At 40.3% G+C, this 13,998-nt stretch overlaps 1 protein-coding gene across 8 annotated transcripts in view; it reads left to right on the top strand.

Annotated features, from left to right (window-relative positions):
* TNRC6B (trinucleotide repeat containing adaptor 6B) overlaps positions 1–13,964 on the top strand; it is a 135,952-nt gene extending 121,988 nt beyond the window's left edge. For all 8 annotated transcript variants that reach the window (XM_039571501.1, XM_039571500.1, XM_039571499.1 and 5 more), the window contains one exon: positions 308–13,964. In XM_039571501.1, the coding sequence (XP_039427435.1) occupies positions 308–698 (391 nt within the window). In that variant the 3' untranslated portion in view covers positions 699–13,964. The remainder of the gene's footprint in view (positions 1–307) is intronic.
* The last annotated feature ends 34 nt before the right edge of the window (positions 13,965–13,998 follow it).

Below are 13,998 nucleotides of genomic sequence, written 5' to 3'. Positions count from 1 at the left end.
TTCAGGGCCTTAGTTTAAATTTTTAAAGATTTTGTTCAGGCATAACTGAATGTTGGGGCAAGGGGGTTAGGGTGTTTTTGTTTTGGTTTGGTTTTTTCCCCTTATAAAATGGAGGTTCCTGTGTTTTGAGTGAGTTTCACTGTCAAAAACAGCTGAAGTTTTCCATGTCCACTCCATTGTAATGATGTAACTGGTACTTCCTTTGGTTTGGGCACCTATTAGTGTTGTTCCCATGCTTTCTGAATCCCTTCCCCTTACCTTTTGGCTCTAATTTTTTTTTTTTTCTTACGTGTATCTTGCCTTGTAGGTGTGTGTTGGGAAACACTACCATCCTGGCTGAGTTTGCCACAGATGAAGAGGTTAGTCGCTTTTTGGCGCAGGCTCAGCCCCCTACACCTGCAGCAACCCCGAGTGCACCCGCAGCGGGCTGGCAATCCCTGGAGACAGGACAGAACCAGACAGATCCAGTTGGACCTGCTTTGAATCTCTTTGGTGGGTCAACAGGGCTTGGGCAGTGGAGCAGTGGTGGCGGCGGCGGCAGCAGTGGGGGTGATCTCACTGGCGCTTCATTGTGGGGGCCCCCAAACTATTCTTCAAGCTTGTGGGGGGTCCCAAGCGTAGAGGATCCACACAGAATGGGCAGCCCTGCTCCCTTACTACCTGGAGACCTTCTGGGAGGAGGGTCGGATTCAATCTGAACTTAGAACTTTCAACTCTGACCTCGTGACCTTTTTTGGAACAGCAGCAGCACTAACTTGACCTTTTCGTTTTTTTCAACTTGCAATAAATACATTTATAAAAGGAAAAAAGAAAACGGAGAAAGAAAAAAAGGTGGGTCATTGACAGACTGTCTGAGCACATAGTTGCCTCCCTTATATAACTTCAGTTTTTTCGTTTGGAATATGAATCCAAAAAGAGAACATATCACTCTTGAAATACTTGAATCGTGAACGCCAACTTAGAAAGACAATGTGAAGCAAGTACACATACCATTTAAATTTAAACAGAAAAAATTAAAAAAATTAGTTTCTAGTTTTTCACTTTTTCATGTTATACGGAAGTTGTTGCTAAGAAACATATATACTGAAAAAATAGCTTTTTAACTTTGTTTGCACTGGGTGTGTTTCCGTCCTTAGGTCTACCATGTTGGGTTGGGGTTGGGGAGGGGTTCAAAAGAATAAGGGGAGGGAGGGAAAGACTTGACGGAGCCTCACTTTAAAAACAAAAAAAAAAAATAAAACTAAAAAAAAACCTAAAAAATTTAAAAACCCACAAAAAAAAACAAAACAGAAAAAACAAACAAACAAAACAAAAAAACCAACACTTTGTGATTGGCTGGTTGATAAGTACCAGTGTGTTCTGGCACATGTAACTGCCCACGTGTGCTTGTTTCTGTGTGAGTGCGTGTGCACATATTTGTGTGTGTGCATTTTTTTCTCTATATATATAATCTTGAAACGCTGCATTGCTGATGGTCTACGGGCTGGCTGGCCATCTGCATGTCTTGATTCTGAAAGCAAGACAGGCATGGTGGAGTCCCTGTGGCTGAAGCGGAATCCAGTTGGGCTGGATTAAAATTTGTCAGTAGGTTTTTTTAAATTCATTTTAGCAGGGTGCTATCTCAAATCTGCAAATCATACAGAATGGATAGTTGCTTCCTAGCCCTTGTTCTAACCCTGTGGTAGAGCAGAACACTGCCATATCCAAAGGATTTGGTGAGAGGGGAGACAATGTTGTCTTTTGAGTAATAGTGTCTATTTATGTCTGCATGTGGGGTTTTTGTACTGAATGAACCCTAGAGTGTTTGTTATATAATGCAAGCCATTTATTTCTTCCAACAAGGGGAAGAGAGGAGGAAAGAAGACATTGCCATTTTTTGTGCAGCTAGACAAATGTTTTCAGTCTCTTGCACGCTTCAGTACCTTTAAAAAAAATGAGTGTTTCTTTTCTCCCCCAGACCTAAATAAGCACCCGTACTCATTCTAGAGGAATCCATCAAAAGCTTGAAAATCCAGCCCAACCAAATTAGCCTTTTAATTGATTTACTGCTTCTGTTAAAACTGACAAAAAACCAAATGGTGTCAGCAAAGTGCTGGCCGGCCTGCCTCATCTCCTGAAAGCACATGCAGCTAACTCCTTCCTGCGTCCTTCATGGTGAGCGTTACCTGTGCCAGGCCTTGGTGTCATTACAGCGCCAGACCATCACTGACAGAAACGTTTACTTACGAATGTTCTTAAACCAGTGTGTACTTCAAAGGTTTCCTTTTGTTTCTCTGTGTTGTGTTTTTTCCTGTGTACGTGGTTTTGCTTAGGGAGGTATATAACTAGCAAAGACTTTTTTTTAAAAAAAAGTATTGCACCTTTTTGTTTTTTGTTTTTACTTTTTTCTGTACTGTTGCTTTTTAATTTCTGTATTTAAGGAAAGGTTTGGGGTTTTTTAGCATCAGTGTAGTAGTACTCTGGGCAGGATAGGGGTGACCTATAATCCACAGTGATAGCCAGTGTGTGTGTGCGTGTGTGTGCTGGGAACAAAACTTCTAAGACCTGTTGTTGTGAAAAGAGTTGTAGCAGACTTGAAGGAACATCCCTTGACACAAAGCGGGAAGTCTTTTGTGGGGGTGGGGCCGGGGGAAGAGGGAAGAGAGATGCCGGTACCTTTTCCATAAGTGCTAGGACTTCCATGTGGCATTGTCCAGCTGTTATACTGTCTAACAAAGTGCCGACATTCTGTACCAGCACATACCTGTCCATTCCAGCCCTCAGAGGGAGCAGTGCTTTATCACCTGGCAGAGGGGGGCAGATAGAGGAGTCTGTTTCTTCAGCGTTTTCATTGAAGGATACAACCATGTCTAATACATTTAACTCGTGGGTTTGGTGGGGAGAAGCAAAAACAGATGCAAGTCATGGGGGGGGAGGTTGGTGCACGTGTGTGTGTGTGTGTGTATGCCTGTGTGCTGGGGGTGGGAGGGAAGGGCTAGGGAATTACATGGCTGTTTTATTTAATTTGCCCTTTCTGTGTAAACCCAATGTCACAAGGAAGACTGACTGAGGGAAATGCTGCATATACACATGCCTGTAGATTTGTATGCAAAGCGTTATGTGGTAAAAAATATGAGTAGGTTCGTATTTGTTTAGTAAACTGGAGTGTGCAGCATACTCTGGCCCCTTTGGAATATGCTTTCCTATCATGTCTCCTCCTCCATCTATCCCACCATGCACAAAGAAACAAAACGCTCTCTTTCAGCTCCTGCTAGCTGGCTAGTGCCCCTCGTGTGCAGGCATCTGTACAGCTTTGTTTCTGCTCAAAGACCAAGCGCGCTCGGACACGCAGAGCAGGTTCCTAAAAGTCCTGTGCCAGCAGTACTTCCTAGTGAAGCACCTTTGGCCTGAGCAAGCCAGTATCTGTTCTGTCACATGATTTGCTATACATCCTGGTTCATTGCTGTATTCCACCCTCACTTCTCTCTCCCAACCTGCCCTAAGGTCCCTTTTCCTGCACTTTGGGCTAGTTGAGTTCATTGCGATACTACGGTGAAAGCCGGGTGCTAGAGCCCCTCTTGTTTACAAGACATAATGAGGGATTTGAAATATTTAAAAAGAAAAGCTAAATTGTTCTTCCATTGTAAGCTTAAAGGGAAAAAATTAAAACGTACAAAAAAAAAAAAAAAAAGACCAAAAAGTGCATATATATATTTTAGATGAAGACTAACTCTGGGAGCATTTAACAGTGTTTTTGTTTTTATTTTAACATTTTGTTTTCCTGCTTTAAATTTGCAAGCATTCTCAGGAATTCTAGGGTAGGAAGCCAGTTTTTTGAAGATGGTTTATTTAACCTTATCCTAGATAGATGGCTGTTTCTTGTTGATAAACTTTTACAAGTTCCTGAATCTTCAAAATGTTTGAAAGTTTTTACTTTAAAATAAAAATGCTTAAAAAAAAAATAAAAAGAAAAAAAGAAAAAAATCTCCAAATGTTACTGTCAAGCGAGGGATCAAGAATTTTAAAGACTTTCTAAATTAAGATACATTAAGAAAACTTCTCAATATCAGCAACAGGAATTCATTGCAATCTTAAACAATTTGTGGGAGAAGGGTTATCATTTATTGTGCTTTGTTACTCACGCAGACGTGTGCAGTTGCATGGAGAAGAGAAGTGTGTGAATGGAAATCTACTATTCCCTCTCGATTGAAACTAAACAAAAATATTCTTCCAAGCACCTTTTTAAAAGCAGAGTGAAAGTATAAACCTTATTAAAATGCAGTAGAGTTTAACTGAAAGAATCCTCGGTTAGGATGACTAGCAGGAAATACACGATGGTGCTTCTTTGAACCACTTCTGAGCAGTGCTAAAGAAAACCAGTGCTGACAGAATACTCAGTAATGAATTAGTTCTATTAACCTGCCTTTTTCAGTACAGAAAAAAAAGAATATGGAAAACTCCACAAAAATGTACATTGGAAATCAACTTTCCTGTTTTCAGCTACTTGGTCAGTTTAATTCCTCACTTGGAGATTTGCTGCTTGCTTTTCTTCATCCACCCCACCTCCCAGTCTTTCTGTTTCATTTTATATGAGGGAAATAGCTGTTAAACTCCTCTGTTCACCCTGTTGCTGCTGGCTGTCAGGGCTTACAGTCTTGAACTTCAGAGTTTGGTGTTGGGATGGCCAACTTCTGCCTCCCAGCTCTAAGGGTCAGGGGCTTACTCTGCCTGAAACGGCTCGGCTCAAACCACAAAAACCGCGCTAGTGCCTTGTTACATGCACCCACATGCCCTACAGTAGGGGAGGGGAGGGAAGATGAGGCAAAGTGAGGCAGTGTAGCCACTTCATGGAAATAGATGTACCTGTTCTTAAGGGAAGAAGAGCATGCCGTGTGAGCAAGTCGTGCAATGAGTTACTTAATAGTAGTTGAGATAAGTTGTTATTATTATTAAAAAAAGAAATCAGATGCCAAATTCTGTCTTTCTCATAGCAGTTGCTCAGTGTTTTCATGTTGTGCTGCGTGTGCATGTGAGTCTATTGAAAATAATGCATCAGTAGTAATAATAACGTGCTTTAAAAATCCTGTCATGGGCCAGTAGAAGGAGGGTTTACTTAGAAAGCTTAGGATTTTATTTTATTTTATTGTTTGTTTTAAAGAGAGAATTTGAGTGCTTTGCCAGAAGCTGTGTTTTGTCAAATCAGAAGTGTCTTAAAGAGAGGAAACCGTAGCATTTAGTCAAAAAAGCCGACACTTGACATTCACTTGGAAGTGGATTGTGACTGACTGCTGAAGGGTTGACAGTCTTAAGTTTCAGCAGTCTGCTGGGTCCAAACCTATTGTAGTACAACAGTCTGCTCCTCATTTCCTGAATGTGCATCCTGTAAGTGTTAGTGACTGTCTCCTTGGTGACAGTTTCCCTGCATTGTCAAAGTAACATGAATCTGTTTTCCAGCTACAGTTGAGAGATCTGTGTGGCTTAGTCATGGCACTCCCAACCATTAGAAGTGGTGTCTGAGAATTGTGCTAACCAGACACAACTGCTGGGGACAACCATTGCTTAATGTTGTAAAAATTCTGCTGCCATTTGAGCTCCTAACAGCAAAAAGTCAGCAGGAATTGATTATAGGGTTACTTCTGGGCTTTTACAAAACTGTTCCCGGGACAGAGTCTGTGGCAGCACGTTGTTGAAACATGTTGGCAAGGTATGGAGAAGAGGCTGGGGAAAGCACAGTTTGGAATAGACTAAAGGCATCTCTTTCCAGATAAAAATCCTGCCACTTTGCTCACCCTACCTTGCAGTGTCTTATCAAGCTGAGAGTTTTTAATCTGTTTGATAATTCTTTGCTCCATTTGAGGATTTCATCTTAGCAGTGACAACAGAGTCTAGCAAGCAAAACAGAGTGTGGTACAGCTCAGAAACCTGTTTAGACTTCTGACATTTTATTTGGAATACTTCCCATCTTTTCCCAGTGGTTTTATGTTTCTACCTGGACGCTTGCCTAGCAGTCTTGAGAGTGGGTTTTTTGTTGGTTAGGGGTTTTTTGCAATCACAGGGTGTCAGGTTTTTCTTATAAGTTTTTTCGTTTTTTTTTTTTAATTATGCTTCACATTAAGTGGCTTTTGTAATGAGTAAGAATATTAAACCAAGTATGTTTTTACCTCTGCAATATAAGCAGGTTGTTTTCAACAAACTGGCTGGGATAACCACCTCGAAGACTAAATAACAATTAAGCTTTTATATTAAGTTGGCCTCTTTTTTTCTTTTTTTTTAACCATGAAATTTCTAAGCATTTATTTCTTAGAACTTTTGCCCTATTTTTTCTTCCTAAAAATGCTGCCACATCTTCCGCTGCGTCCTTATAGTGCATCCAAATAGTACTGTAGGGTTTTTGGGGGACATTTTGGTTAGGTTGGTTTTTTTGCTTTATTCTTTATTATGTTTAACTCTTTAAGTTTCTGGTTTTGTTTGTGCATATTGTTTTTCTGTTGACTTTAAGAGGAGCACTGTTTGTGTATCTGAGGTACCCAAATTTGACCAAGCCTGGTCAAGGAAACCAGCTGGATCAGGGTCAACGTAGCAGATGAGGACTTGTTGTGTTTCCAGTTCGTGTTGCATTTATCACCTTCACTGTAAATCATGTGACCTTAGTATCCAGGTTCTCAAGTGGATTGAAATGCAGGTTTTGTGGAGGCTGGTTAACATCTCAGGGTAATAGTCCTGACTGAGTAGATGGTAGGGGTTTTTTTCTAAAGATGTAAGGTTCCCTTAACAGAAGCAGCTTTTGTAATTGTAAATATGCATGCATGCTTTGTGGGCAGGAAAGTAATACCAAGACAACTACGTCGAACTTAATTCCAAAAAAAAAACCCCAATAAATAAATGCTGTTGAAATGCAACTTTGGTCCTGAATCTGAAGCAACATACACAGAATCTGTTGGTTTGTCTAAATTGATTTTGCATGCAATATCATTTCAGTTCTGTAGTTTATTTGCCACTGTTTTGCAATTTTAGGAACTGATACTGTTAGATCATATCGGTCATTCCCACTGTGATCAAAATACAGATATCTAAAACCCAAACTCTCTTTCCCTTTACCTCCAGTACTAGGCTTCCGCCCGTGGCAGAAGGATGTTAACAGTAATGGGGAGAAATACGTGAAGCTTCCCAGTGTAGACAGAGCTAGTGCTCCCTGTTGTCCTGAATTCACATCCAAACCTAAACCACGAAGCAACAGTTGGGCTGTAGCAGACCTGTTGGTTGGAGTAAACGACAGGAGCCAAACTGGAGATTTTTAGCAGCCTTGCTAGTTCATCACAATGTCCTTCACAGTGTTTTGCATAAGTGTCCCACCACTGTAAATACCAGTGTTGCAGAATTTTACCAAAGTTCCCTTGCAGTAGATATTAGGAAACAGGTCCATTTTGTAGTGACTCACCAAGCAGAAGTTTGCCTACAGTAGACTTTAAGGGTCTGTCTACATTGCTGTTAAAATTGAGTCAGGGTCCTGTTTAAAATTATAGCGCTCTATTTTGTGGTGTTACGTGACTTTAAACTTTGTGATGTGGTAACTATAGCTTCTGATCCTTGTATGAAAAGTGATTTATGGTTTCATCTGTGCTACAAAAAACGCCGCAGCTCCTGGTGGGTTGGAGCCTACTTTTAAAACTTGTCAGGCCACGATAGATGCAGTTTTATCTGTAGCACGCAGCAGACAGCATCTGTTTGCATCCAGTTTGCCTGCGCGTTGCTTTTCATCGAGCTATGCAGGAAAGCTTTTCTCTAAAAGTCTCCCAGAGTCCTAGCAAGCTTCTAGCAAATCAAGTGCCCTCTGCAGAAGAGCCATTTTTGCCCTGTATGTGTGATAGTTGGGACTGGTGACATTCAGCAGTGTTAGGGTTCCTGTAAACTTTGTAGTGAGAAAGGGAGTTTTTTGACTTGCCTCTGACAGCCTTTCTGTAAAGTAATGCAGAGCACTCCAGGGAAAAAGAAAAAGAACAAAAAAAAGGGAAGAATGCATTGTGCCAGCCAGCGTTAAGTATTTTAGCAGCAAACATTCTTGACTGGTGGGCAGAGGGGATGAGACTGGAGAACTTTGCGTGAGTGCGCAATACAAGGAGGCCGTGTTCAGCAAGAAATGTTTCCTTGAGCACTAAATGCCTCTTCTTGGCTATTGGTGTGTATTGTTACAGTCACAGAACTAACTTCCTCATTTTTTAATGTTTGTTTTTATTAATTGAGACAAAGTGGAAGCTCCTCCTGTTTCAGATGAAACACAACCAACCATTCTTCATCATTTACTGTTGAGCAGGTTGCACAGCTTGTTAGAATAGCTATTTTAGTGACATGGTTATGATATTATGTGCTTTCTTTCCCCTCCCTCTCCCTGCCAGATATGGCTTACCCTTTCTATATAAGGCGCTGTGTGGGTTTTTTTGTTTTGTTTTGGGGACGTGTGGAGAAGAAGCAAAATGAAGTGAAAATGCAAGCCAAGGTAGAACAGCCTTACTTTAGGGGGTAGCCTTACAACAGAGCTTTATAGTGAGTGTGCTGTATTCCAAAATATGTAAGCCAAAAACAAACAAAAAAAAGCATTCATTTATGCAAAAAAAAAAAATTAAAAGAGGTGTTGGAAGACTTCTTTAATATGTACCTTCTAAAGGTGGAGTAAGGTCTCACCAAGTGATACATTATTGTGATACTTCTTGCTGGGTCAGTCGGAATGGGTTGGGGTGTAAGCGCTTAACGTTTCCTCCTATGTTTTTACAAGCAGTAAGTTCAATGTGGTATTTATGAATGTGCCTTTGTGAGTATAGTGACTGTCTAACTGAGGAGACCGCTTGGGCTGGAGAGCAGACAATGGTCAATTTATTCTTTCAAGAGGTCAGACATTGAGATTACAGCCCACTGGTCCCTTTCGACAAGCAGCATCATTGGCTGGTCTCTACACTGCACAATACGTATTCATATGTGGTAGAGATTGGGGTGGGGGGTGCGAAGGGATGTCATGTGATGCACAGAAGCTGTTGATAGTTTTAGGCTAGTCTGCTCTTGCAGGTTGAGTTTGTATATGTATTATGTGGCTTCTCTTTATGTTTGTGTGCATGAGTATGAGTGCGTGTGGCTTTGGTTTTTTGTAAGCACTGGAGAATTGAAACACAGCAATGTTTGAGACAAATTTATACATGTAGAGAAGATAATGTTTTGTAGCTTCTGTTAAATAGTGGGTGCAGGCACACTTTTACCCTCTCTGCCCATGTCCTGATAAGCAAAACAGGAATTTATTTTTTTTTTCAACCCTTCAACTTCCAGCACACTTAACGTTGCCATTTAAATGAACAGGGTATTACACAAGAAGAAAAAAAAATAAGAGTTTTTGAAATGGTGAGATAGAAGTGTTTAAAAGGAAAAAAATCTGAAGTAATTTTTTTGTTTCTTTGAAGCTGTTTGTAGCTAAACATGGGAATCTGCAGTGTCTCCTTCCATTTGTTTTTTTTTCCTAATAATTCACCTCTTCGTCCCACCCAAAACATGAGGTGTACAAGATCAAGAGCTGTTGTTGTAGCGCTTTGTAATTCCCACCCTGAAAAGAAACTCCAGTGGGATCCCTCAGCTCTATTCAGGAAGACAAAGAGAGGAGAGACTCTGCAGTTTTCTTTGCTTCGCTCTCATTCCTCTCTAATGGCCTTGAAATGTATTATTATGCAAATGTGAATTTTGATACTGAACTTAAGAAGAGGTTGTTTGTTCTTTTTCAAAAAAAAAAAAGGTCCCATATGTGGTCAGCATTGCTTCTTTATTTTGTAAGTGAATTGTAAACTATGCATTCTGCAAAGGGGGTGTAGGGGACAAAGATACTTTGCTAAACTGTTAGGAGTTTCTGTGTCCATGGCATATCCATTATAGTTTGGGGAAGTGGGGAAGTGGTAACTTTGAATTAAGAAGGAACTGATAAGAACCTTTGTTTTGTCAGAAGCTGGCCAATAGATAACTGGGCAGAGATTTGAATAACTAATGTTGGCTGCAAAACAAAAATCAGCTCTCAGCCTTGCAAAGGGCTATTTTTCAGCCACACAGTGTTAAGCCAGGGCCAAAAGGATGAATGGGACACCAGGTCTATCTGGGGAGTATCTACCACCTCCTGTGCTCTGGCCCTTGTTAAGCTCAGGAAACTCACTGCCACAGGCACTGGTTTTTTTTGGATTTATTACTCGTTTTCCATTTCAGCAGTCCTTGTGCTCTTCCAGGAGAATTGGAACGTGGCTTGGCCTTGATATCTGTACTTCCTTGTCCCTAAAAATTTCTTTGCTGCTGTTTCTGGCACAGTTCATCCAGTGACCGTGCAGCTGTGGGCAAGATGGTGGAGATGGTACTTACCTTCTAGTGCTGATCAAAGCCCAACTATGAGGACTGTGTTTTTTTTCAACATCAGCAGCTACCGGTGTTTTGTTGTCTGGTGTTGCTGCCAGTGACTTAGCACTAATGTTGACAGTGTGTGAAATTTTAGGGAAGGTAGACTGATCTGTAGACCAGGTCCTCTCTGTTTAAAAGAAACTATCTAATTTTTCTATAAGGTGATATCGTAATGGTCATTAAAAAGGATTTACTTCCCCACATCTCCAAAATGCAATCATTGTGAATTATGTGCATTCCTTGAAGCTTGCTGAGCTTCCAGGAAGAGTCTCCTCAGAAAAATGTGGATCTCACTGCTCTCTCTGTCATTATAATAGGGACCTTTTGGCTTGACTTTTTTCTTTGTCCATGGTGAACCATGGTATCTGCATTATCCTTGGCATTATCTTAGGTGTAATATCATAAACTGAGAGATGATCCTGCCTGTATTCAGTGTTTTCATGCAGCAGTTTTATTTTTGTTGACATTCACAGTACTGTAATAAGTAATAGACTTGATGATCACTCTCGCATCTGTGCCTGCCTTGCAGATGTGATCTTACCAGGGTTCCACTCTGTCAGAATGCCTTTTAAAAAAAAAAAAAAAACCAACAAAAAAACCAGAAAGGAAAAAAAAAAGAAAAATCTGAAGCTTAAACTCATTCACAAAAATACCTCGTGGTACATTTCCCCTTCTGATGTAACTTTTTAAATCTTAGCTCTTCTTCTACACTTGATGGGCTTTTATTTCCATCTGTTATCTCCTTTGTAAAAAGATATTTGAACTAGTGGTTTTGAGCACAGGTCCGGAAGCCTGAAACTCCTGAATTTTGACATTGGCCATTACTCTTCTCTTGCCTTGGGCAAGTCATTTAACTACTTTGCCTTTGTTTTTTCACCTGTAAAGCGGGGTTGTTAATAATACTTACCTACCTCACAGGGGTTTTGTGAGGATCAACTAGTAATGTTTGTCAAGTGCTTTAAAGAAAAAAGCATGATAGAAGTATTATGAGGTTTTCACAGCAAGATCGCTAGTTCTTTTTACATTGTTGCTTGTGTGGAGGGAGATAACCCTTTTTTTTTAAATTACTGAAGCCATCAGACACTCAGATCCTAAATGATAGAACTTGATAGAGATTCAGTTACTCATACTCCTCAGTCTTTATGCCTGTTTCCTTCTTCTCTTCTTTAGATAGTTATGCCAGTTGCTACAGGTCACGTGTCTCCAGTACTTTTAGATAAGCTTCAGAATTGAAGTATTTTGAGCTTGCTGCTTCTTTCACGAGACCACCAAATCATAGTAAGTTTGTGTACTTCTCCCTGCCATTAAATGGCGGTTTTGGTAATGTCATCTTTCAAGCAGACACATCTTTTACTGCCATCAGGAAGGGGAGGTGGTGGTGTGTAGTTCCAGAGCGGGGACTGTAAGATGAAGAACCTGGCCAGTTTATGCTGCTGCTCCAGGGATAAAGGGCAGAGTAGCTTCCTATGTCCTTCCCTGAGTTAATTTCAGTGTGTTACCAGTCACACTTCAAATGCAGTGTCTCTTCTTGTCCACAATATACAGAAGCCATCACCTGCCAATACAACGTAGGAACAGAGAGAATGATAGTAGATGCTGCTTGTGTATATGCCTTACAGCTCTCCCAGAATGTGTCTGGGAGGGTGGTGGGGGAAGAGGTCTTCAATGGGTAAATCCCACAGCTGTCAGGGAACCTCTGCTACTTTCTCCCCTCTCAATCACATGGTCGCTGTTTCTTCTTTCTTGGATGTGCGTCTCAGGGATGTGCATATGAGCCCATGCCTCTTGGAATTTGGCGTTTGAAATATCAAGAATATGGTTTCTGTACCTGAAACCTTTCTGACTGACACTCCCTGGTCCTCTCTGTCCTGCATTGCTCCCTGTGGCCTTAGGAACATCTCTCCACTGTTGCCCTATGCCACCCTCTCCATCTCTGCCAGTAATCAAGGTGAAGTGTATACAGTGGTTCTGCAGAGAAAGAAGCTGAAGTGATGCATGTGCGCCTGTGGGATTTACACACACGGGTATCTTGGTTTTCTGCTGCATCTGCTCTAAAGCCTGCAGAACATCTAATGCACAGTGCTTTTTCTTTCTCGTCTAGAAAGCAGAACGAACAGCAGTATAACTGATGATGGTAATTCTGTAATGTTTACTTTGAACTAAATGCTAAGTATTTTCCTCAAAGAACCAAAAAAAACCCCCACCTTCTAACAAAAGTAACCAAATGTAATCTTCCTGGGTGAGGAAGAGGAAAGGGGAGGAGGAAAAGCAGTGACAGGGGAGCGTTCTGATCTATTTTCATCTCCGTTGCTCGGCTGGAGGTGTGAAATGCTGCTTTGAGTTCCACAAACATAAGGGATTATGTTTACAAAGGTAAATGCCTTCTACCTGTTCAGGAAACTGGCTACTGGTGGGCATCAGGAGTTTGGCAAGTTTCTCTTCATTGCGAACAAGTAATGGGAGAAGGGTGTGTCTGGAAGAGGAATGGAGAAAGAGATTCATTTCATCTAGTCTTCTTGGTAAAATAATGCCACCTTCTTCTCTCCTTATGGAATGGAGGGATGAGATGGCTGAATAGAAAATCAATGATGTCCAATATGGCTGGATTAGAAAAGGCAGCTTTTCTACTTTGCACATAAATAGGTAACAGGAAGGTACAGCTAAAGTCCTCTTGCCTGAAACACTGTCCCTCAGAAGCAGACATTGTAATAATAAAAATAGTGGCTGTGTGTATATTGATGCTATTTGCAAGTTACCTGTAAGTGTTTATTTTTTTTCTTATACTTGAAATGGCTTCCTTTACTAAACTCTTACCATAGTTCTGGTTTCTCTCCTCCTTCTACAGTGTGCAGTAAAGAAAATTACAGGACAAATGGGGAGAATGTAGAGGAGATGACACAATGTCTAGCATATCCAGGTTTCATCTTAATTTTCATCCCATATTCTCAGAAATGTTTGAACTTCCTAAGGGTTTTCCATGGACACAGAAACTCAGCACTTTAGAAGGTGCTCTTGTAAGGCTGGCTGCCCCGTTTTCCTCCTTTTCTATATTTTTATTTTACTTTTAGTATAGTGGTACTTAAGATCACTGGTTCACTTAAAAAGAAAAAAAAAACCAATAAAATGTTTAAACTCTACTAATGTACAAATAAGCTGAAATGTTGCATTTTATGTGTATTTTTGCCATAGCAGGTACTGTATTTCTCATGCTGGATTTAGAAAAAAAAAAAAAAAAGGAAAAAAAAAGAAAAAAAACAAACAAAAGGGTGATGTTTTATTGGAGTGTGACAAGTTAAGAGTAATAAGGAATTAAGTCGTCGTCATTTCATTGAAACTGAGAGATGGTGTAATACTTATATAAGTTTTCTGAAGGTTTTGTTGTTTTGTTTTTTTTTTTTTTTTTTTTGGCTTTTAAACAGCTTTTTTTCGTTTTTATTTTTTCTTTTTTTGAAAGATATGATTGTATTATGTGCAACTCAGTTGCTTACATTATAACTACAAACTATTTTTGGGTTCCTGGAAAAAAAAAAAAAAAAAGACTAATAAATGTGTTTGGCTGCTAAGCATTTAAAGCTCGTGTTTCCTGCACGTTTTTGTGTCCCGCGG

This window comes from Corvus cornix, chromosome 1A, assembly GCF_000738735.6.
Source record: "Corvus cornix cornix isolate S_Up_H32 chromosome 1A, ASM73873v5, whole genome shotgun sequence".
NCBI lineage: Eukaryota > Metazoa > Chordata > Aves > Passeriformes > Corvidae > Corvus > Corvus cornix.
This window is presented reverse-complemented; position numbering and strand designations above follow the sequence as displayed.